The following is a 25,402-nucleotide window of genomic DNA, read 5'->3' as shown; positions in this document are numbered from 1 at the left end:
AATGGCCACAATGTAGCCAATTAAGAAATACTGAAAGAAATATTGAAAAAGGTTGATACCTGAAATCTGTATTCCCCTCACAAAAATGTCATATGATAGTAAATAACTATATTATACTAATACATTACTCACTTTCTTTCAGCAATTACCAGCATTATCTACTATAAGTTCTCTAAGACTCACTTCTAAATTTTAAGTGAGAGTTAATTACCTCAAGGTCATCCAGAGAGCGAGTAATGCTAAAGCGCTTTGATCTTCCAAATGATCTCCGAGCAGAAGAACGTGGAGGAGGAGCCTGATTTAATCCCATTGAATGTCCAAATTTTGCACCCTAAAAAAACCAGAAAATAGATATTAAATTATTTCTTTAATTTTAGTACATTGCTGATCATAGTAAGATCTGAATTGTAAGGAAATGTGACAAGACCACTATTTCAAAACAAGTTGGTCATTTGCCATGCCCCTGTAAAATCACCTACTAAAATTCATTAAGGTTGACTTTTCCAGTCTCAAGTCAAATATCTTAAACATTCAGCATTAATTTACTGTATTAACATGAGTGATCAGTCAGGTTGCTAAAATGCACATGATACATGTCAGTAAGAAATGCAAGATGATCCTGGCTCTTTCCTGTTTTAACTGGAAAGCATTTAACTACAAAATATTTGTGTTTTCTATAGGAAATTCCCATCCTAAAAATCATCTCACCCAGCTGCTCTTGAAATGTTTCCCCACATTTTTAGAAGTCTTACGTTCACTACTCTTTTTTTAAAGCCTTGCTACTGCAAAGTCCAACTTTTGAAATCACACAGTACAAAATCGCAGGAACTTTTGTTCTGAGGAAAGCAACTCCCTCACTTGGATGTTCCATTACTAGAACTGCAGTAATTAAATCTGTTTTCTCTCATGCCATAATCATACTCTTTCTCCCTAAAAAGTTACCAGATGTCTGCTAAGCTACTCAGCATATACATATCAAGTTTATTCCAAATGGCAAAGTGTAAGCTTGAACCTAAAATTAGGCACAGTTGGTGAGTGGTGCTAAGCAGATGTACATAAACTCACTACATTACAAAACCTTGTGATTATGTGCCTGAAATTTTGGATTCCTTTCACTGTAACACTTTCACTGTAACATTCAATGTAGGGAAAACTCCTCCCTGTCTACTGATGCTTTTTTGCTTTAGAAAATAAAAGACTTTAAATCAGAGCAAATTCCCCTCTGTTTCATGTCAGCATCTTTCTTCATTATAGTAAGCTTAAAAATATATTTATTAGTACTTTTATAATTGCTCTGCATTTGGCAGATTTGTAATATTTAATAAATTTTCTATTTGTGTTCATTTCTTCCTTTGGGCAAGTTTCTGTGCTCCGAGTTCTGAAATATTTTGGTCTCCCTTTGATCGCTCCTTGGGAACTCTATACACATCACATTAATCAAAAGAATAAGCACAAATTTCACATCCTCATAGCCTCATGCCAACAACCACTCATACAAAGCAGAGAAGAGCAGCCAGAGCATTGTACAGCCTCAGAGATGTCTGCCTGTTTGCTAATTCCCATGGAGACATCACTGTTCTACAGCAACTGGGCTCTGGCCATCACCAGTGCTCTCAACAGATTCTGTTTACAAGCTCAAAGAATTGTCAAGACAAAACAGGCATCTGGATCCAAAGTATGCAGCAGGGTTCATCCCCTCAACAGGCTTGAGAGATCAACTTCATTCAGTAGTAAAAGTGACCCCTTTTTCTATGAAATCTCTTTCCCTCCCAATTTTCTATTTACAAAGGGTTTGGTTTGGTTGGGTTTTTTTATTGGCTGAGAAGTAAATTGGGCAGGTTCAGCTACAGCAACCTGGAAATCTAGTAGCTGGATCTTAGCTTGCAAGGTTTTAAGAGAGCATTTACAAGTGCAGTATAAAGAAGCTAAGGCGGCTTTTGCTAAATGATCAAATAATGTGAAGAGAAGAAAATTGCTCTCCGTAAATGTTGACAAGCAACACCCAGTGGAATGAGGACAGTTCCTGTCTTTTTGAGCAACTTTTAAAATCATCTGCTTATCCAGGCAGGTACTGCTGAGGTGGTTCACACCTGCCTCATCCCTTACAGCCACACCAGCCTTTCCTGTGTGGATGGAAAGCTTACTCCTAATCTGTGCCACACAGTGAACTTTACCCCTGACTAAATCCAGCTGTATCCATTACTGCTGCTGCACAGCTGATCAAAACATTTACAAGGCTCCTCCTGTAGGAATTTTTCTGTTAGAACAACATGAATATATAAGTACATCTACTCAATTTCACCACTAATCAAGTATGACCACACTAGTTCTGTGATTTTTAATTTTTTTTCATTTTTAATCCAAGAATTAGTGATAAAACTATCAGCTTACCAACAACCCAGCAAATTAATGGCATCATTAATTGGTACTTTGGAACTAATGAAACAGTTACACAGTATGGATGCTTAATGGTCTTTGATGTGTTTCTTAAAAGTAGATGGATGCCCTGAGAGAACTTCAGCTTTCATTGAAAATAAAAGGGTGAAAGGAAAAAAAATTTTAAAACTATCAGTAGCAGACATATCTATTCAGAATAACAAATGCACTTTCACTATTCATTCTATTTCATCCCCAAAAAAGAATATAAATTGTCCAGTATTTATTTAAATACAGACACTGACATTTATGATGCTGGGAGATTAAGAACATGCACTCAAAAATTTTTTGAAACAGTAACACTACAAATTGAAGGAAGAGGAACCAACTGCCTAAAGACAAATCTAATTAGATTCCACTGAGAAGCAGATTCTAGATAAGATTAATCATCACCAGATGTCCCATTTTGGAAATAAACGCTGCTTACCTCTTTGTGGTCAGAAGCATAACAAAGAGAAAGAGAGAGAGCAGAAAAAACAACTTGTAAATTGTGTGGTACTAGAAAAGAGAGAGTAAATTAGTATCCAATCAAATTTTTTATTTATGTTTTTTTATATTGTTATGCAAAACTGACTACTGAGCCCTGGGTGGAACAGTAAAGATAAGAACAGGTTAAGAAAAAAGAGACCCTGGGAATAAAACAATGCTTAAGCAATGATTACAAAATAGCAAAATGCACTGAGCTAACCATTTCCCCAACCCATCTGTATAACAATTGCAATTAAGAAAATATTTTCAACTGACAAAAAAACTCCTCCTTGCTCTGAAAAATCAAGTTAATAATCTAGGAAATTAAGGAGAGCATTACTAAAAAACCCAAAAAGATTACAATTCACAAGTATTTAATTTCCTGGGAAGCCTCTCTTTTCATCTTTTCTTGACTCTGTTCCAGACATTCAGATTATGAAGGCAGACCTCCTTCTCCAGATCAATCAAAAAAATGGCTGTGCATACACACATGCACACAAAGCAGGAAAGAATCACGTATCTTAAGCAAACAGCACCATTTTGGCAAATGTTTTTCATGGGACTGTGAAGAGCTGGAAATAAAAGCATCCATGACTTGAACAGAAAACAGCCATTGAAACTAGAATGTACGAATCAGCATGGCTAAAGAAATCCACAGTATTTCAGCACAGAGAGATTGCTTGTGCAATGACTGATATTAATGTCATTTCTGCAGTCTGTTAGACATAAAGACATCATGGTACTTCTAAAAGCCTTTGTTACACTATTAAACAGATATTAAAAACCACTAAATTCTTCACAAACATTTCAGAACAATACATGTATGACCAAAAACATGGCCAGCTTGGAGCAACCTGGTCCAGTGCAAGGTGTCCCTGCCCATGGCAGGGGGCTTGGAACAAGATGGATCTTAAGGTTCCTTCCAACCCAAACCACTCTATGAAAAAAATATGCTGCTACAGTCTCTGTTAGCTGCCAAGCTAAAACACTGACATTTGCTGCATGAACATTAGGCTGTAGGGTTGTTTGGGTTTTTTTTTAAATACAGATTGCCTATAAGCCCTAGAACTGTTTATTATGCTACCTTAAATATTCTCTTCCAAAAACAGTGTTGCTAAATCTGTGAAACTCTAAAAATATCTAAATAGTCAAGAAAATCTAAGAAATTCTATCAGAGAACGGAATTAGAAAATGAAGTCCACCTGACATTTTACTAAGTGCCTTCACCTTAGAACTTTTAGGAATCCAGAAGCCAACCAAAAAGCACAGAAATTTGTGAAAACAACTTGATCAGTGAAAAGCATGTGCTACAGCAATACATCCTCTCCTATTTGCAATGCAGATACTTGCCACCCTGCCACCACTACCATGGTGAAAGTATAAAAGAACATATCTCTAAAAGCCTTTATCCTGTTATGATTTGGCAGATGGAGAGGAAAAACAACAAAGGATTAAAGGAATTAAAGTACTGATGCTCTAAAAAAATCCATTCCTTTTTCTACTCTTATAAAAAAGTAAAAATTAGAATAGATTGACATACCAGTTAAATGTATAATCATAAGAGAAAAAAGACAATTAATGGTGTCTGAGTCCTTTATATTGTTTTTAATAAATTACTAGATTACCCTTTTTTTTTAGGAAAACAGGAAATGGCAAGTGTAAATAGGACAAGGAGAGCACTGCAAACAGGTCACCAGGGGAGGACTGATACAGCAGCATTTTGTGAAGTGTCCAAGTGAGAATGGTTTCTGTCTGAGAACAAGAATGGTGTACAAGAAATTACAAATGAGAAAGCAGAAAACATTGTATTTCATGTATTAGGAAGGCAGAGGAGTGAAGAAGGATGTGACTCATGTGGGACTGCAAACAGAAGGACAGAAAGAAGAAAAAGGTTCCAATGTAAGATGATTTGCACGACTCTAATTATTTAAAGATAGAACAAAAATGGATGGGGTCTTAAAAGTATTTTTAACTGATAAACAAGTTAGGCAGCAGTTCCATATAAGATTTTTGGCAGCTATGGCAGCTTAAGGGTTTTGCATGTACGTCTGACTGCTCCTCACAAATTGCAGCAGGCTGTGCCCTCATCTCCACTAACAGTAAACTAGAGTTTACAAAATTAAATAATCCTGTTCCTAAGGCAGATCCACAGACAGCCATGCCAGCACAACTCATGATATTCCCTGCCAACTCTGGCCTGAGCACCACAGGAACTCTTTTAAGCTGGAACTTCCAAAGAAATGCAACGTGAAACTATGACAGCCAATATGTGGCTGTAACCTGGAGCCTGAGTGCACAGAAGTCGATGAAACTCGATCAATTATTCAGAACACAAAGAAACCAAACCCCTTCAGAAAACATCTTCAATTAGCTGAAAGGAGTTCCCAGCTATAGCACAAGCTGTACTGTGCTCCTTCATTTTCCAGCAAATGCATTTATTCAGTATTAGAACTTTGCAACAAATGATCATATGCAACAACCTGAAATTTCCATTTTGTGCTAAATAGAGTTTAATAACTCTCTCTGCAGTTATTACCTGGATATCACTAATAGATTTCCTCTCCTCTGGTACCAGTTCTAAAGCTGGAGGTGCAGGAAGGGGTTAGCAAGGAAGGAGACAGGCAGCTATTGGAGTACAAGGGACTCAGGAAGGGGGGATTTTTGTTAGGAGTTCTGGCATCCCTGACAACAACAAAAAATACAGTGAGCTGGCAGCAGGAATCCAGAAAGGGGAGAAAAGGAGAAAGAAAAACTGTGAGACTTTAGGCCAGCTTCCAGCAAATTTACAGCTTTTCGTGGAAAACACATTACAGTTTGTGATCTTGAGAGGAAACTAAATTTAAATTTAGGAAACTAAAAGAGATTAAATCTGATGGGACAGAGGTTTTGCCTGCTCTATGGAAGAGCAGCAAGAAGGAAAGGTAAAATATAAGAAGGGAAGCTAATCAAAAATGTGTAAAAAGCACTGACAAGACTGATCATCTCCATTTAGAGAACTATGCTTTCAAAACTGTTTCACAACAAAAAGTTAATCTCACAAGATTTGAGCTAAATAGTTTTAAAAGTTTACATGTTTGATTAAAAAAAGCATAAGAAACTAATTAAATGTGATGAACAAAGTTCTAGGAGCTCCAAGACAAAAACATCATTACCAGTGTGCACTAATTTTCATAGAAAATGTTTTTCCTTCTGTTCAGGTGGAACAAGTACACTATCCTATGTCCTGGACATTTAAGAGAATACCAAAGGACCATGCACATGCTAGAATGGTCACACAGAACTGCTTGCCTCAATCAAAGGAGCTCAACTGAATTTGGTATGTTCTATGTGTCACAGAACTTAATCATACTAACTATAAAATCAAATTTTCATGTGTCCTATTTCCAGCTCTTGAAGCTGTGAAAAACTCCCACTGTTTTTAGGTTTGATTCATTTGTGTGGTGAAGTGCATAACAGTTTGGAGCCCCAATACACTGACCATATAATTTGAAACTTCTATGGATATTCAAAATTTACTGAATTTAATCCTGGCTGTTGAGCCCCTCAGCAGAAAGGTCAGTCTGGATTGGCAGTTCATCTTTAAAAAGAATGCAGGTTTAAGACTTCAAAAGAAAGCTCCTGATTTAGACCTTTCTGAAAAGGGATGGGAAACAGGGATGCACACAAAATTGCAAAAAATAGTGAAAGGATCACAGGAAAAAAAAAAAAAAGCAGCTGATGTAAATATTTTTCTGCCATCAATATTAGTCTCAAATCCTGATCTGGACTGTGTGGTTTTGGGCTCCTCTCTTGTCCCTTCCTACCCTCAGCATCCACTCCCCTGACTGAGTGTCCCTCTGGAGCAGAGCAGGTCCTGACCCCCCTCTGCCCCTCATCCCACTTGCCAGCACCACGTGCCCCCCACCCAAAACTGACACTGAAACTCAGAGCTCTTGTAAAAGGAGAGTCTGGGAACAGGAGAGACTGAAATATGGGACATGTTGGGTAAGGATTTCCTGTGTTCTGAAAGAGATAAAGGAACCTGGGGGGAGCTGGGAACAGAGCTGCCTGTGGTCCCCTCCCCTGGGCTGTCCCTGGAAGCAACAACTGCTGGGTACACACCTGACAGAGCTCAGGGCTCCAGGTGTGGCTGTTCTCACACACAGGGCTCCAGGTGTGGCTGTGCTCACACACAGAGCTCAGGGCTCCAGGTGTGGCTGTGCTCACACACAGAGCTCCAGGTGTGGCTGTGCTCACACACAGAGCTCCAGGTGTGGCTGTGCTCACAGAGAGAGCTCCAGGTGTGGCTGTGCTCACACACAGGGCTCCAGATGTGGCTGTGCTCACACAGAGCTCAGGGCTCCAGGTGTGGCTGTGCTCACACACAGAGCTCAGGGCTCCAGGTGTGTCTGTGCTCACACACAGAGCTCCAGGTGTGTCTGTGCTCACACACAGAGCTCCAGGTGTGGCTGTGCTCACACACAGGGCTCCAGGTGTGGCTGTGCTCACACACAGGGCTCCAGATGTGGCTGTGCTCACAGAGAGAGCTCCAGGTGTGGCTGTGCTCACACACAGAGCTCCAGGTGTGGCTGTGCTCACACAGAGCTCAGGGCTCCAGGTGTGGCTGTGCTCACAGAGCTCAGGGCTCCAGGTGTGGCTGTGCTCACACACAGAGCTCCAGGTGTGGCTGTGCTCACACACAGAGCTCCAGGTGTGGCTGTGCTCACACACAGGGCTCCAGGTGTGGCTGTGCTCAGAGCTCAGGGCTCCAGGTGCTGTGGACAAAGCCAGAATGAAGGGACACCCTTCAGGCTGCCCTGCACTTGTGTCACCATCACAGAGGGACAGCACCTCACAAAACCCAGTTAGATGACAGAGGGTTGATTTTAAAAGGTCTATCATCATTCAAACTTTAGTGTCAGCTTGTCAGCTTTTCTGCAGGCTTGAATTATACTGCAATTCCCATTGGATCTTTTTGGGGTTTTTTTTTCAGTTGGGGTACACCAGGATGACAAAGAATTCCAATGCTACATTCACCAGTGCTGATGAACAGATTTGATGACTTTTAAGAATACTTCTTTACTGATCAGATGATGATGATGATAATGACACATTTCACTCCCTCTGAACCATTACAATGGCATTCTAAATGCCAGTTTGGCCCATGATACAATGAAGAATGCTGCAAAATTTCATATAAGATCTATATGGATTCCAGGAAAACACAGAAAAGAGACTTTCCTGACATGAACATCCAAGTAAATGAAACTGAATGCTTGTCTCTTGTATTAAGGATATTAGGCATAAAACGCTGACCCATCTACACTTCAGTACCATCCTAATCCCTTTTCAAGAAACAAAAAAAAAAAAAAGAAAAATACCCACAAATGTTGATATTATTTATGCATATGAAAAAGTAATATCATTTTCTCAGTATAACTAGATAAAAGTGTCTTCTACAAGCTGGAAGTTGGTAGTTGGAAATTGCAGAGGCACAGAAAGACCTTACTACACTAGGGGAAAATGTGAAGAAAAATACAAAAAAGGACATAATAACTAGTTTCAAATCATTGTGAACATTAGGTAGGCATTAGCTGGGAACATTAATTCAGTACAGCCAAATAATCAATAACAATCAAAACTCTGACCAGGAATCATCATTAAAAAAACAAACAAACAAACAAACAAGAAATAAGCCTTATGAATACACTGTCTGTCCACACATTTTTAAAACTGCTTATAACTCTGGTAACCTATTTCAAAAATAAAATTACAGCAACCAATTATATTACAATTATGAAAAAGCTTTTGGAAAGGATAAGACTAAGCTGACTTCTGATTGGAAATTAAGGGATTGGTGATAAAGGTTGAAAACAAAAATAATATCACTAAGAGAAAGTAGAGAGAAAGACTGTTAGTATTTCTTGGGATAAATATTAGCAGGTATGAAATGAAACTACACAGAAAGTACAATTATGTGGTGTTTTCTTTCCACACTAATTAAACTGCAGAATATGTAAGTCAAGTGATATCAAGAATGCCAAAAGTACAAGTTCTCATAAGTTTTAGCAATTCCATATTTATTTTTATTAATTAACAATCTTTATTCTATATGGCCCTATTTCTTGTCTAGTGAAAAACTGGTATTTACAACTCCTTGTCTCCTCTAAATCTTCTAAACTGCAAGGATCTCAGATCTTTCTTAGTACAGACAATAACTTAATAATTTCCCATCTCAAAGCTTTTATGTTTGAAACATAAATATTAAGCCATTTTTCATTATTTCAATTCATTCTGTGCTAAATATTTTTTTACATGCCATTTTCTTTCTAGTACACAAATTTGAAATGAGGACATTTCACAAAAGTCAGCATTGCTCTGATATTTACTGTCCAGGTTTTATCTGATTTCTTTTTCAAAGAAACACAGCCAGCATTATTTGGGCTTTTGATACACTTTGAAGATCCTAGAACAATTTTTAAAATAATTTTAAAATATCACAATCCATAAAAAAAGGCTGCATGGAATTACTAAATATTTAATTGTTTTTCATTTTCTCTACACAAAAATCAGAGGACCTATTTCCTATAGATCTTTTTTCCAGATTAATTCACATTAGCACATTCTCAGATCTAGCTTGCTGTTTGGGATTTTTTCTTGAGTTCTCTTTAAGGTGTAGAGGTAGATCTCAAAGCAGATCAAAGCCTATAAATCCAAAAGTTAACATTAAATTGTACTGCATAAGAATAGCAATCCAGCTGCCATTAATTCTGCTTTAAAAACAACTGTGGTGGAACAATTTAAGCTAGTGAGCAAACAGAATTCTAAAGGAAAGAGAAAAAACCATGTAATTATACAACAAAAAAACAAATATGGGAACCACAAAGCTTTGCCAACATTGTCTCTGCATCTAAAATATCTGCTTTGCAGTCAGTTCACCAACCAGTTACCAACAGTAAAAAACTGCAATTCTTGGATCTGAAGCAAATTACAGATTTTCACCACCAAAAAAAAAAAAAAAAATCATTTTTAACTTGGACAGCATATCTTTTTCAGTAACACTTGCTTTGGAAACAAAGACAACTCTAAAGTAGTTACAGTTAAACTTCTGAACAGAACAGAGGAATAAAAATAGTTGTCCAGTAACTAGATTAGCAGGGAAAGATGCCTTGGTGAACCCCATGGTACTGCTTGCCTATCTTCTCTCTTCTACATTTTCACAATATTTGCAGGAGCTGAATTATGAAGGTTGCCAAGCAGTTGATAAATTATATATGTACATCAATCAACTTTAAAAAAACCCACACATCTGCAATACTATTGTCCAGTGAGTCTCATGAAATAAGATTTTCTATTTTGCCTTCTTCTAAAATCTGCAAATAGGATCCAGCTACAAATTCACATTTTTCACCAGCACAAACAATAATGTGATCGAGACAGAAGTATAACAAGTGTGAAACAGTAAAAGATTTCTAAAAGCCAATACCCAAAATTTTAAAAAGCTTTTTAATTACATTTCAATAGATTTGTTATATTCACTTGGAATAAACCTAGGACCCAAATGCTAGTTATCAGGCTCAGGTTGTAAAACATCTTTTGATCTCAATGTAATACTCACTGCCACACTATTAAAACAGACTTTCTTTTTTTAAAAAGAGAATGGTGAGAGGTCAATGCCTAGGATTCTGTCCTTATGGAGAGAGAACTCAAAGACCAAACTGACTGTTATGAAGCTTTCCAGTGGAAAAGGGAGTATTTTCCCAGTAAAACTTAATTTAAAACAGTAATGGGTAGACATATTTTTGGCCAGGCACTAGCCTGAAAACAGAGAGTGAGGGTTGAACAAAATCAAACATATTTATATTAATTGAGTCTAGAGGGAAAGGAATGCTTCCCTGCTCAGCAATTTCTCAAGTCCCCTGCCAATTCTAACCTCCCCTGATGTTTTCAGATTGCTTATGGTGCTTTTCATTTGTGTCACCCAAAAATCATACACAGGAGCAAGTAGGTGAGTGACTGGAACTTAGTGGGATGCTAAAGAAGGTGCAAAGAGCAATGCAACAGCAAAGGCAGGACAGTGCAGCTGCAATTGCAAATAAAAAAGCAGGAATTATTCCATTTCAATTTAAACCATAACCAGGCTGCTGATGTTGGTCTCACAGCCCTCACGAGAGCATACCCAACCCCTACCCAGCATCAATCTTAGAGCCATTTAGAAGCCTCTTGTCACCAGAAATCTTCCTCAGTTGTTCTCAGACTGAAAGGCACCTTGCCTTCCATGATGTGCCTTTTCAGCAACATCATCAGGCCTCTCCCTGCTTGTTCTCATCTAAGACCTACAGAAGACATGGATGCCACCAAAAAGTTCTCATTAGAATATTGATTGTCTCATTTCTTCAACAGAAATTCTCCAATAGAATCTGTTCCAATAGAAATCTGTTCACGTGACACTTTCAAGAAACACCAGAAATGTGAAGTTCAGTACAGGGAGCAATATGAGAGGTGCACAGGGCCAGAGAGATCTTCTGGTAAATCTCAGTCAAAAGAGGTGGACTAGAACCAAAATCTCCCTGATTTAGTTCTCCTCTTGCCATGCACAGAAACCTTTTCAAAAGGTTTTAGAAAAAAATGAAATATACAGCAATTGTGAAAGCATGTGTTCAGTAATCTGGGGATAATTCATAATTACAACATTTTAAAGAAAACAAGAAACCTCATGGTATCGACTAACAACAAAATTAGGCATTTTTAACTATTATCTATGATTCACACATATAGAATTTTAAAATGCCTTATAGCAGCATAAAGAAAATTAATATTTAAAAGTGGGTTTGCCAATTATCACAAAATTAATCACAATTCTAGTCTGTGAGCTGAAAACATCATCACTAAAGGGCAAACACGGCTCAAAGAATGTGCTTACTTGTTTGTAACAGAGGTCTGAAATGCCATATCTATTCCTACTCACAAGAAGCTCTTCCCAGGCTCAGTTCTGAAAGTGCAATTTTAAATAGATATGTTCACTTACACTTTCTCACATCTGCTCTTGCGTGCTGCACAATTCACAAATGTTTTGTAAGTGCAGCCATAAAATCTGGAAGCAGTTTATGCCCGTCTTACCCCCCACTAGCATTGTACAGCACAGCATATTTTTCAGAATTACATGCTGTGATCATCACTGTTTATCTGCACAGCAGCTCTGCTAGAGGAGCTCACGTGCAAAGAGAATTCCAAGGAAGACAATGTTTCATATGGAAGCACAGAGTCCATCACAAGAATCTCTACCTCTGATAACCTTTTCTCCCTCTAGTGGCTCCTACATTCCCACTCATAGGATGTTTTACCTTTGGTAGTGATGTAAAAGACAAAAGCAATTTAAGTGCTGTTCTGCCAAATGAAGACTTAGACTCAGCACCAGGTTGTAAAAATATGAATGTAATCCTATGTGGCCACTTTATGCACTTTATTCTGTGACTGGAATAAAGTCTGAGCAAGCTGTGTAAAATAAGTCCTTACCACTTAAAAAGTTCACAGGAAGTTGAAAACATGTAATTTTGTAGAACACAGGAGCTAACCCACCTGAATAATGGTTTGGAATGGGAAGTTTTACCTCATCCCTTCACACAAAATAATAAAGTCTGAATTTCTCTCTTATGAAAATGAACTAGGGCTCTAAGATGGAAATACAGATTTTCCCTATTTCTGCAGCACCTGAAGAACAGATGTATGATCATCAGTAATAACATCCCCTGATTATTTACATGAAAGATTTAAGATGAGAACATTGTACAACTTCATCTCTGTGAATTACTCCAAATAATCTTTATGAGCTTCTCTCATCAGTTTCAACACCCTTCAGTAATACTGAAAAATAACATTAAAATGCAAAAGAGGGTCTGTAGCTTTAATGAAGAGATTAAATGCTAAAGCCATGTAGGAACATTTAAAATGTGTCTTGCAAACAAATTTGTCATTAATCAAAGAACAGAATGTCTATTTTATTATCAGATAGACTTAAAAGGGAAGATTGACATACTTAGTGTTGGTTTATGATGATCTGAATGATACAGTAGGTGAAATATTATTACTCTTTAGCCACATGTCGAGCATCTTTCATCTCAAAGTGTAAAATTTTCTATGAGATTTTAATTAGTATAATACTGACTTCCATGAAATAGTGTTTCTGAAAAATATCTAATCCATATTGCTCTCATGGACAGCACTGCAGACACAAACTTAATACAGAGACCCTGAAGGAATTTCAGCAGCATCCAATGCAGCACTTGGACCAACATCCACCAGGCACCTGCACCAGGTGCTGCACATAAAGAGGCCTTTTCCTTGGTCCATCAGTAAAGACTTCAGGGCAGAGGTAGAATTGAGTCTTAAGTGGTTTGGGGGGGCAATGTTTACAAATTTAGTGTTTCTGTTTGGCTATTGAAAGTGTGAATCCCCTTGAATTTAAGAACACTTGAAATTTAATTTTATTGTGGCTCTGGAAAACATTGCTGCCTGTAGCAGTGTTTACCTTAACAATACACTAGTGTATAACTATTATATATACTAGTTTATTTCTTTTTATTTTCAGCGGAAAAAGCATACAATAAAACGTACACAAAAGCTGCTTGCTTTACAGTGCAGGAAAAGCAATAAAAAATATTTTCTCTTTCCATACCAAACCCAAAATGCTCTTAAGTTCTGCAGCCTAATCCCCAGAAAGGTTTTGTTTCTAACAGCATGAAACAACTAATGAACCTCTACTGTCATCCACTTGATCGTAGTTCTATATTTTTAATCAGGTGAGAAAAAACCACTTTTTTTTTTTAGAAGAGATTTGGATAGCATAACGGACATCTGAAACAATAACACAAGCAATACACAAAACTTTCACATACAGTCTTTTTTATGCTTTTTGTGCTGAAAATAAAAACAAACAAACTAGTAGGTATAATAGTTATACACTGGTGTATTGTTAAGGTGAACACTAAGCCTGGAATGACAAAGCTTCCTGAAGGCTAATTTGCAGTATAAGATTCTGTCTTTCCCTGGAGTCAGCAAACATTTCAGATACAAAACTGCTGCTGATCCTTTCAGAATCAGAACAATGGCCTCCACTTCACCAGAATTCCAGTTATCAACAACAGACTCCCCTGAGATTAGCTCCCTCAACAGCAAAATGTGTGTCACAAAGGGTATGTAATCATCCTGAACACTCTTCCCACACCTTGTTTTGTTTTTTAAGTCTCCTCATTTTGTCTAATAGTAGACAAAACAAGAAGAAACGGCAAGTTGGAATAAAATTTGAATTACAGGCTTGCTGGCAGAATGTTAGATTTGTGACCTACCACTACCAGTTTTTTATGTTGGTTTTTAATGCTACTTGTATTGAGAGGTTTGCTGGAGTGAAGTTTGTAATAAAACAATACTTTTATTCACTTAAAAGTGTATAATCCAGGTTTTTGACTAATGATTAGACTACATCTCTATAAAAATAGATGGCACTAAAATAACAACATTTGCAAGCAAGCCTTCTACAAAAAGGAACCAGACAAAAGATGCAGACTCTCCATTCTTTTGCAGCTGAAGGTCAGAAGAAACTGAAGTTGCTAAAATGTCATGCCTCCTTTTCATTTCAGTGCCACTGAGACATTTGGAAACAATGAAGAGGCAAGAAGAAAAGTGAGAAAGCCCTAACAGACAACACTTCCAGCAGAAGTACAATTCCAGAGCTGCACTCAATTAAAGAGGAATATGAAACGCCTCTGCAGACGAGAGCAGAATGTATTATTTTCTTCACCTGAAATTTTGCAAATTATATAATACACCTTTCAATTTTAATATGCAAATATTACTGTGTAAAAGTACCATAGGCAGATGGGTTTGGGTGTGGGGGTTTTTGATACTGTTAAGAACCAACACCGGCATATTCTTACCTTTTTATCTTCTTTAGATTTCCTGATACTGTGCGGAGGGCCAAATTTGTTCTGAATGCAGAACATCTTCTTGGACCATTCACTTTTGTGAGACTTTAGCTGTGGCTGACCAAAGCTGCCGTCGACTCTGTATCTGTCAGCTGGAATCTTACTCATTGGGGGGGGAAGGGTGCCACAGTTCACACTGGACCAGCCATCTGTGGAGTCCGTGTACGACTCCTGGTCGCTGGCATTGCCGTGCTGCCACTCCTGCAAAACGTGCACAGGCAGCCACCGCTGATTGCCCAGGCCTGCAGCGTTTTTCTTGGATGGGGGTACTGAATTTCGGGAGGAAACCAACGGAACTTCAATACGAGCAGAAGGGCTCAAGTGTTTGCTTACATTTTGGGACTTATCATTCTGAATTACTTCTAAAGGGATGTTTCCCTCCTGCTCATGACAGAAGCCATTCCAATGGGAAGCAGGCTGATTCTGTCCCCTTCCTACTGGATTCTCCCAAATGCTGCTAGGAATGTGTTTACTTGGATTAGTCCCTAAATCAACCACCAGAACTCTATTATTCTTTTCTTCTTGGTTGAAATTTCCAATCCCACTGTCACTGTTACTGCTGGTACTATTATTCTGATGAGCATCTGCATCGCCATCGAGGAAAGCCCTCGCTCGCATTCCCTCAATCAGCTCCCCCATATCCCTGTACAGGACAGAAACAAACTGCAGGACAGGGAGAGATGATGTTGGAAACTCCAGACAGCCATTTGTATCTGGATCTGCTGTGCATTCCAGTCCAAAACGTCTTGCTATACCCTGGTGAATTTTATGATGAAATAATTCAGGATCCACCATAAAAACATGGCAAGATGTCCTCAGGACCCCTTCATCTTCCTGAGCCAAGCTTGCATCATCATTTGTCTGCATTGTAACTAGTCCAAAGAATCTTCTATCATCTGGGCAAACAGCACTGAATGCCAGTTTCTCTGCAGGATATTCTGCCACAACACCTGATTTGTCACTGCAGAGCTGAATACAGTCATGCATTATCTTCATCATCACCAGGGAATGGATTTTCTGCTCTGCCCGCAGACGTCTCATGCACCCACGAATGGCCTGCAAACTCTCTGTTTCCAAATTTGCAGTTGTTGAAGGAAGTTCAATGGAGCCTAAGTAACCTACAATCATGGCAACATTCAAAATGCTTGCATCTAACCCAAAGTCTTCTGCACTCTCCAGTCCAACTCTAAAAACTGAATCATCATTCAGAACTTTGGCTATTTCTTCCTTTGACAGTAGGTTTGGATTGCTTACACTTTCATTGCCAGTTTCAAATTTCATAGCAGCAGAAACTGGAAATGATCTTTGTTTCGGTGCAGAATGATCTGAGTTACCAGCACAAAGAGCAGGATTCTCAAAGATCATGTTGAAAATTCCACCAGACTGCATTTCTTCGACAACTTTCTCAGCTCTGTTTATACCCAGAGCTTTAGAGTCAGGTTTGGGTTTCAGCCACCCCTTCCCATCATAAAAACCAACTTCTTCATCGCTTGAACATGAATCCATATGACTCATCCCTTCAGCAATGACCATGTGCAGGACTCCAGAACATTTCCCTATAAGTTTCACTACATCTTCATGCGAGGCTTTTTTCACATTGATTTCATTAACTGCAAATATCTGATCTCCTGCTTTAAGTCCAACATAATCTGCAGGGCTTCCTTTCATCACACAACTAAGAACACAAGGGGCTTGTCCAGAAAGGGTAAAGCCATAACCTGCTCTTCCTCGAGCAACTTCCACGCTTCTTATCCGTGGAGGAGCGTGCATGTTGAGCCGACGCTTGACCGTTTCTCCTGGTCTGTACATTTTGGATTTTTTTTTTTTTTCCTAAAATAGGAAAACTTTTATTTAGTCCAGTTTTTTGTCATGTTTCAAGAGTATCACTCCATCTGATGAAGATCTAAAGAAAGAAAGAAAGAAAGGACATTTTAATTCTCATCATATTTCAGGTTTTTTAGCACCAAGTATTCCTTTTACTGTTGAGAAAAAATTGCTAGTGAACTCACCAAAAACTATTGCCAGAGAATTAACAAAACACTCAAAACAGCTTGAAAAGAACAAGTACCGCGGTGTTCATTTTAGTGATAAGAAAGGAGTTGCAAATGTAAATAAAGTGGCTGTCCAAGATGACAACATGACAGAATGGCAAAGAACAGGATCCAAGTCTCTTGATGTACAGTCAGTGTTTTTTATACTAAGCATGTTATGTCTTCCCCAACTCCCCCCCATTGCTTATTATTCAATTTCCTTCTGGCTTACTGCACCATTATACTACCACTGCATTTTACAGCATAGAGAAAATCCTTATTTAAGCTCATACATCCTAGCAAAACAAAAAGGAGAGCTCATGCTCACCTACTCAGCTATACCTCACCCCCTTTCCACAGTGTACAGAAGCAGGTACCATATGTATCATGTAAAAGAGATTTATTACCCCTAGAGTTGCCCGTATCTCTCCACTGACTGTAAAGGCAGCTTAAAATAAGTATGTGACCAACTTCCTTACATATGCAATGACAAGTGGGCATTTAGTCATGTATCAGACCAAAGGGATCCAAGATCAGATTTACTGTTACACCCATCAATTAATCTACTCAAAACAATTTGTCAGATAGCAAACACTCTAAAAATGCATTTTCAAACCATCATTCCAACATCCATGTGTTTTAGTTTAGCTTAAACATTCAAAAAAAAAAGAAAAAAAAAGGAGTGAAAAAGACACATGCTGCCAGTATTAATCTAGACATGACTTTGCAATTAACATGTAACAGCTTTGTATGAACAGCAAGAAGTAGAATATTTCACTACATTTTGATGTCAGCACTGAAGTCTGGATGTCTTGTTCTAAATAAACGTGGGCAAATTCCATTGTTTTAGAGAGGTTCCCCCCACTAAGCAGGTTAAAATGCATGAAAATGACTAATACAAATAAAAGAACTGACAACTTGTTCAACTTTTGAAACTATCCCCTTGTTGCACTCTATGAACCCTCACTTCCAAGGTCTGGAGGATGACTGACAGAAAAACCCATGGGACTACAGCTACATAAAATTGCAATAAATTCCATCTGGGCAAGTGAGAACTAATCTGACAATAATTACCCTGAGTTGGTCCACAGGCTTATCTTAACTCAGTCACACTGTAACATACTTAAACTGTAAAACTTACTTGAAAGCAAGTATCTAGTATATGTGGGCAAAAGCAGGCAACATTTTAGATAAATACATTCACAGAAAGATATAAACATACATACACTCACAGACAACACATTTCTTTATCATATCTAAAATGCTAACTTAGTGGTGTCCTACTCACTACTTGCATGGTCAAAAATGACCAAGAAATCCTACTGACATTGCTCTCAGCTACAGAAACAATAAAAAACCCACACTCAGAATGTGAATAAATCCACAGCACACTACTTCCACAGTATTTCTGCCTGGCTTAGAACAAACAGGGCAATTACTTCAGAAGTTTTACCAATTAAAAACCAAACCAAAACTAAAATACAATTTAGAATTATAGTCGTAATTACTTATCTACATACGAGCTCCTTGATTACCAAATTTAAGAAACCACTGCTGTTTCTCAAATATTCTGCTAGATACTCAACTGAAGGATGTAATTCCCACAAAACCCTTCCAAACCCAATATAGGACAGATTTCAAGATACCAGAAGAGATCCAGTTGGCCTTACTTTTTGGTGTTTTATTTTTTGGGGATTTTTTTAACAAAGGGACATCAGGTTTTTATGTCTCCATGGTGCAGCTGTGACTATTCAGTGTAGAATGATTTTTGCAAATTGTTTTAATATAGCAATTAGCCAGTTTAATTAATGATACTTTTCCTATAATTTGAGACAAAAAAAAAAACACCTTGGCTTGAAGAAGTAATGAAACTTCACACTTAACCTTTAAATGGAAATCATAACATAAGAAGTGCTTTGCAAACATTTTACCAAACTTAACTCCTACATTGCTGCAAGAAAGCCCCATCAATTGGCATCCTGTCTCATATCTTAAATGTTGTTTGACCCTTTCCTGATGGAGATAAACTTGGGAATCAAGAGGTCACTGTGCATTCAGCTATCTCTAATTAGGTCTAGTACTTTTTGAAAATAATCATTAAATATTTTAAGATATGGTTCTCAAAAAAATATAGAAATAACAAATGTCCAACAGTAAATAAAAACCTTCTATCTAGGAGCATGAATACACACAGGTTCTATTTTGCCTTATAATGAATATTTCTGTTTTCAGCTGTCTGGAGAATAGCCTAATGTGACCCCTGGGTACCCTCTGAATCTGTGCTGTTAACCTGGCTACCATAAAGTCCAATAGTATCTGGCACCTAAATCTGTGCTACGAGCTTCCAAGAGCAAAGGAAACAATTAAGAGAGTATGAGATTATAAATAATCTCCTTTTAAAAGCATAATAAAAAGCAGTTGTTATGAAAAAACTTAATATTGTAATGTTGAATATTGTAATGTTGAAGAAAAACAGGTTTTTTACAGCTATCTCTCTAATCTATAAAAAAAATCCTAAATGCCACTATAAAAACCACACAATGAAAATGCAGTTAGGCTGCTCTTGGGAAGAGGCAAACCCCAATGTTGTCTTACATCACAACTCTGCATTTGCTAAGAGAGGTTTTCCTTTTAACTCTGTTCACAAGTCAACTTACCCATTTTCCTTCCTAACCTATGACCCTTACACATCAAGAATTTATTGTATATGATAACCACTGATAATGAAATGTCATTCAAAAACCTGACAATTCTAAAAACAAAACAGCAGACTGCTAACATGTTACTTTCCTCTAATACTGATGTTCCAGATGTATGAAGACTTTCAGCTATTAATATATTTTGTAGGTGAAAAGTTAGGAACTAATTCAACATTAAAGGGTTTTTGTTATTAATGTGTCTATACACTAAAAACCCAAAACAAATAAATACCAACCAAAGAAAAACTGTATTACTTCATTTGATCACCTCTTCCCTCCCTCAGTACCTGAATATTACTGCGCAATTTTTATGCTAATTACACCCAGGACAAATAACATTGCATTAAATTTATCTAGGAAACTTCAAGACAAAGGACAAATATATCTCTTCTGCAAGAACCCTCAGCATTCCAAGTATGTTTTACTGCAATAATGGCATGACAGGCAAATAGAAAAATTATGAAAATAATGTTTTCCCTAAGCAGAGATTAGTTGATTGTCAAACTGTTAACAGACCTGTTCAAAACTAAATTATCAAGTTATCTAATTGCTAACTTTTCTCCTAATTTCTTTGCAGACTTGAAACCTGGAGCTGAAGAGATATGGCACAAAAGTGGCACAAACTTCCACAATTCCAAAGTAAACATGTCTGAATATTCTTTTCCTGTAATAAATTATAAAACATATAGCATATCCAGTGAAACAAAAACACCAATTCACTTGCACTGATATAAAACTTTGTAGCTTTATAACTACAAAGTATCTCACAGAACATTTCTGGCAAAAACACTAATATGTACACATTAAGAGCTGTTAAAGTATGTGAAATAACATAATTTGTACATACACATCAGCTTTGACACAGAACTGCAAAATAAAACAAAACATTCAAGATTTTTTGCCAGCGTACATTCTGGTCTACCATTTGAATCAATTATTTGTGGGGTATAAAACACCAAAAATACCAGTTACAGTTGAACTGTACTGCATCCCACAAACACTGCATTTCTGTACGGAATGCTGTTACATATCCATGCTAGCTTTTCATGTCATTTTCAAACCCTCTGCTCCAAAGAAAATAACATGTATTTGCTTACTTTCAAGGGAGAGAGGTGGTTTGTTTCCTGCTCCTACTCTTGTTATCTCATAGCAACAAAGAGACCAGAAACAGGAGGCACACTCCTGCTGCAGCCCTGTAACTGAGCAGCTTCAGAGGGCAGCTGGGCAGCCCCTGGAGATCAGGAGTACATGACTGACCAGCAGCACCTCCCAAAAAGCCTCTGGAAATGAGCTGGTACTCAGCACTGCAGGATCCATGTTAATGTGCAGAGACACTGTCTGGCTTCATTCTGTCTGCCTTTATTTTGTTTTTCATAGTGGGACTGTAAGAGAATAAAGTATGCAAAGTGGAAGTGCACAGAGGAGAGAGACTGTTCCCTCATCTCTCACACAGGTCTTGAAGTAATGCAAAAGACTCTTCAGCATGGGTGCCAGTTGTTGAGGCAGAGCTGATGCCAAGTCCCTACAAAGCTCAAATGAAGCTGTCACATTTGAATTCCACTAACTATTCAAATGTGGTACGTGTTTATAGACAAGTTACACAAGAAATGTAACAGCACAACCTGTAGAAGACAGCTACCAGTTGTTTGAAAACTTGGGCAGGACAATGTTTTAATAAAATAAAATCTCATCAGCATTTCACAATTGGCAAGACAGACCATTATGTTTCCTTTAGGTGTACCTAGTGTGATCATTCAAAAAATACTGACTGCAGCTAGTAACAGCAGGCTAAAAAGTAGTTGTTAATAAAAACTCTTCTCCCACTGCAGACAGTGCACGAAGTGTAAGGAACACAAACAGGACATCTGCTGTTTTGTCTGACAAGACTCGTGTGAGTAAGGACACAGTTTCCTAAAGCTATTGTACTGACAGTCATGCGCCTACAACTCAGACTAACTTATTTATCTGCCGTATTTAAGAAGGTGGAAAGGTTTTGTTCGTAGTTAGGCATTTTTCCCCACTGCCTTTCTTGCAAATTCGTTCCAGAACTGCTGGGACGCCGCGCAGAGGGGCGGCACTAGGGGCGGCAGCAGCGACACCCGGGCGGGACGGGCTCTGGACACCGGGACGGGCTCGGGGACACCGGGACGGGCTCGGGGACAGCCGGGACGGGCTCTGGACACCGGGACGGGCTCGGGGGCAGCCGGGACGGGCTCGGCGCGCTCTGCGGGGCAGCAGAGGGGCACGGCGGGCTCGCTGCAGCTCTGCACAGCCGCTCGCACGGCCCCGCCGCCGCTGCCCCGCTCCCGGGGAGGCTCCCGGCGCTGCCCTCGGCGGGTGCGGGGCAGTCCCGCGGGCACCGGGGGGGACCCGGGGAGCGGTGGGTCCGGATCCGGAGCAGCGCCCCGCGGGGTTACCCATTAACTGCCCGGCTCCTGGGGCAGCCGCTTCCCGGGGGGTGGAGCTGCGGGGAGGGGAGAAGCGGCACCTGAGCCCGCAGGGACGATTTGAAAATTCAAGCGGTAAAAGACGGGAGGGCACGGAGCGCCCGCGGCCCCCCCCGCGGCCGGACCCGCCGCCTCCTCCGCGCTGCGCTCTGGGGGTCGCGGGCAGCGCCGCAGCCCGAGGGGCGCGCACAGGGGCGGCCAAGGCTCCCGGCTGCCGCCTGCCTCCCCTCGGCCCCGCCGCCGCGCTCCCCTCCCCCCTCGTCCCCCCTCCCGCCGTCCATCTGCCGTGCCCGCTCCTCCCGCCGCATCCCAGCGGGGTCCCGGGCCGGGCGCTCGGCGGCGAGGGGGATGGGAGAGCCGGGCGGGCTGCGGTGGGCGCTGCCCCGCTCGGACCCACTCACCTCTGTCCCCCGGGACTCCGGCTACTCCGCCGAGGCAGCGGCTGTCCCGGTCACCGGGGAGACGGCGCCGGGCTCGGCCGCACGGCGCTGCGGCGACTGGCTGCCCGGCGCTGTCAGTCACCGCGCTCGCCCGGCGGGGTGGCGGTCGGGTTCCCGGACAGAGAAAGGGGAGAGACAATACCCCGCGCCGGAGGACTACAGCTCCCGGCGTGCCTTGCGAGAGGCCCGCTCGCTCCGGCCGTGGGGAGCAGGCCGCGCGGGGCATGACGGGGCGCGTAGTTCGCTGGTCTCTCCGAGCAGCCTCGCCTCGCCCTGGGCTCCGGCGGGGCGGGCAGTGCGCAGGCGCAGGCTGGCGGCGGCCGTTCGAACGGGGCCGGGAGCGGGAGCCGGGCTCGGGCTCGGGCTCGCACCGTGAGCACGGCGGGCCCGGGACACAGAGCGCAGCCTGGGAGGGACGGATAGGCCACGGCTCGGAGCGCAGGTGGGGCTGGGAGCCGCCTCAGACAGGTGTGCCGCGCCTTTGAAGGCCGGGAATAAAGCGAGACGGAGCGCGGGATGAGGGAGCGGCGGGCACTGCCTGCACCGGGAGCCTGAGGCGGAGCGGGGCACTGAGGGGTTATTAACGCCTAAAGGACAAAGGGGTGTGCCAAGTGTTAATAACTGAGGGGTTATTACCACCTAAAGGACAAAGGTGTGTGCCAAGGGGGAGCTTCACCGCCCGGTGGAGCTGGGCACAGGCAGCAAGTGCTCAAAATACACCGGGGACGGCTCTTCACTTCAATAGGGCAACGCTGGTAGCCCTTATTTTAAATAGGAGAAATAGGAAGAGGGAGGGAAAAAAAGTTAACACCGGTTAAAAAATTCGTAAGGAATGTAAGAGTCAGAGAAAGGGAAGAATTAACCAAATCTCTTTGAGTTTCCTACAGAATCTGAAAGGATTTTGTGATCCTAGCAGAAGAATGTCATCTTTAATTGTTAACATGTACTTGTAGCAATCCTTTGTATGTGGGGTATTTAATTTTATTTCTCTACCCACAGGAAACCTGACACTGAACCTACCAGGCACAAGTTGAAGGAGAATTCTTACCTTTTTCTGGGGATTTTGGGGTTTTTTCCCCAGTCTCCAGAGCAGGATATCTGTGGCTTAATGGTTTAACTTCAGTCATTTGTCTAATTCTTATCCAGTCTAGGAAATTGTTTCTTAGTAATTCCATCCTGAGCTGAAATGCTTACAGGATACCAGTGTCTTCAGGCAAAACAAAAACACAGGGCAAAGGAAAAAGCTCTTCGGAAAAACAGAGGATCCTGATACTCTACTCTGTCCTTCACCTTCTCATTCTGCTGTTTTTTTCCTTTGTCAATCCATCTCAATGAGGTTTCTACCAATCTGAGACATTTCAGATTGACCTAGATCCCAGTTTTGTTATCTCTCTCCAGTTTAATGGGAAAAGCTTCTGAAAAGAAAAAATAACCAAATAAAATAAGCATTATGTCGTTTTCTTGTCCTCACAGATGATATCATGGCAGATCAGTGTAACAGATTTCCAAACTTCTTCAGATGTACTGTGTCTCATAAAAGTAATTACTAAGTCCTTAGGGACGCTAAAAATTCAAAACTCAAGGAAGAAAGTTGAGTGGTTAATTTTAATCAATCACTGTTGATTCTTTTAGATGAGGTATAGTAATTTTAAAAAATACTCCAGTGATTTAAGTTTGCCCAAAGAAGCTATAATTCATTATCCTTTTGGCTGGGAAGATGTCACAGGTAGAGAATTGTGTTCCACAAATCCAAGCTGTTGGTTTGGGTTGCCATCCCTTAACAGCCTCCAGCTTTCACAGAAGGTTGTTAAGACTCTATATCTTTTGCCACACTCTCTGTTGCTGTGTTACCCCAACAGATCTAGGACTGGCTTGCACACCCTCCTTGCCTATAGAATGGAAAATTGATCAATGGAAATTGAATGGGAATTGATCAACTGGAAATTTATCAATTTCAGCCTGACCTTGTAAACAGCTGTAACTGAAGAAAATCTCTTGGAGAGTGACAAGTGGAATTGTAAGTATCCCACAGAGGTAACTGCAGGACTCCTACTGCATCTTTATGGAGTTGATACACAGGAATCATGTTTTATTTTGCTTTGAAGAGGAGGGATGCTAAAAAGTGCCATCAGCATCTGCTAACTGAACTAATTACTCCATGGCAGTGTCAGATTACCCCTTCCAAATATACTGAACCTGTTGTATTTGTGATAATCAACAGAATTGCTTGCACTTTGTAATAGTACAGGAGCATGTCATTAGTCTGGCCTCACAGAAGGCTATTTTGTACCACAGCAGAATTTCCTATTTAAGTCATACTCAGGAAGGAAGAAGTGAGAGCTGAGGGCTGACATGCCACACGTGTGCACACACACCCTCCTTGCAGTCAGAGAAATCCAACTCATCCAAAATGAATTTAGTGCTTTGCTTCAGTGCTTTTGGAAATGGTGATTAAACTTCAGGTTATAATCTGGAACAAGGTGATTAATGGCCCCTCAAAAATCCACACAGGATTTCAGCTCTAACTTACTGTTTTCACCACTGTTGGAGACAATAAAGGAAGAAAGAGTGTGAAACAAAGTGATAAGGATTTGTGGCTTTGGGGCTGGAAAAGCTTCAGCTTATGAGGCTAAGTAGCTTAATGTTGGGCATACAGACATCTCAATCACACCAGGGGTGGCTGTCACCACACAGCTTGTCAGGCTTCATCTGGAGAGGTTCACAATGCATCCTGTAATGGACTGTGAGCATTGCTGTCACAAAGACCAGATGAGAAATCAGAAAATAAACATAGTCCAGCATCTGACACAAAGTCTGTGGTTTTAATTACCATTGTTTAATTACCTTAGTTAAAGGAATGGAAGTGTTGGTTGTTCCAAAATGGTTTTTAGACATACAGAAAAATCCTCACATAAATATCAT

At 40.2% G+C, this 25,402-nt stretch overlaps 1 protein-coding gene across 5 annotated transcripts in view; it reads right to left on the bottom strand.

Annotated features, from left to right (window-relative positions):
* The window catches only part of RGS12 (regulator of G protein signaling 12), an 85,780-nt gene extending 63,188 nt beyond the window's left edge, over positions 1 to 22,592 (bottom strand). For 4 of the 5 annotated variants that reach the window (XM_071447443.1, XM_071447439.1, XM_071447438.1 and 1 more), the window contains exons 1-3: positions 22,442 to 22,592; positions 14,817 to 16,767; positions 212 to 331 (exon numbers count right to left, since the gene is read on the bottom strand). In XM_071447443.1, the coding sequence (XP_071303544.1) occupies positions 212 to 331; positions 14,817 to 16,673 (1,977 nt within the window). In that variant the 5' untranslated portion in view covers positions 16,674 to 16,767; positions 22,442 to 22,592. The remainder of the gene's footprint in view (positions 1 to 211; positions 332 to 14,816; positions 16,768 to 22,441) is intronic. The other variant, XM_071447437.1, reaches the window with a different exon arrangement.
* Positions 22,593 to 25,402: the final 2,810 nt, after the last annotated feature.

This window comes from Agelaius tricolor, unplaced genomic scaffold, assembly GCF_023055355.1.
Source record: "Agelaius tricolor isolate 1412-34295 unplaced genomic scaffold, bAgeTri1.0.p SCAF_24, whole genome shotgun sequence".
NCBI classification, from domain to species: Eukaryota; Metazoa; Chordata; class Aves; order Passeriformes; family Icteridae; genus Agelaius; species Agelaius tricolor.
This window is presented reverse-complemented; position numbering and strand designations above follow the sequence as displayed.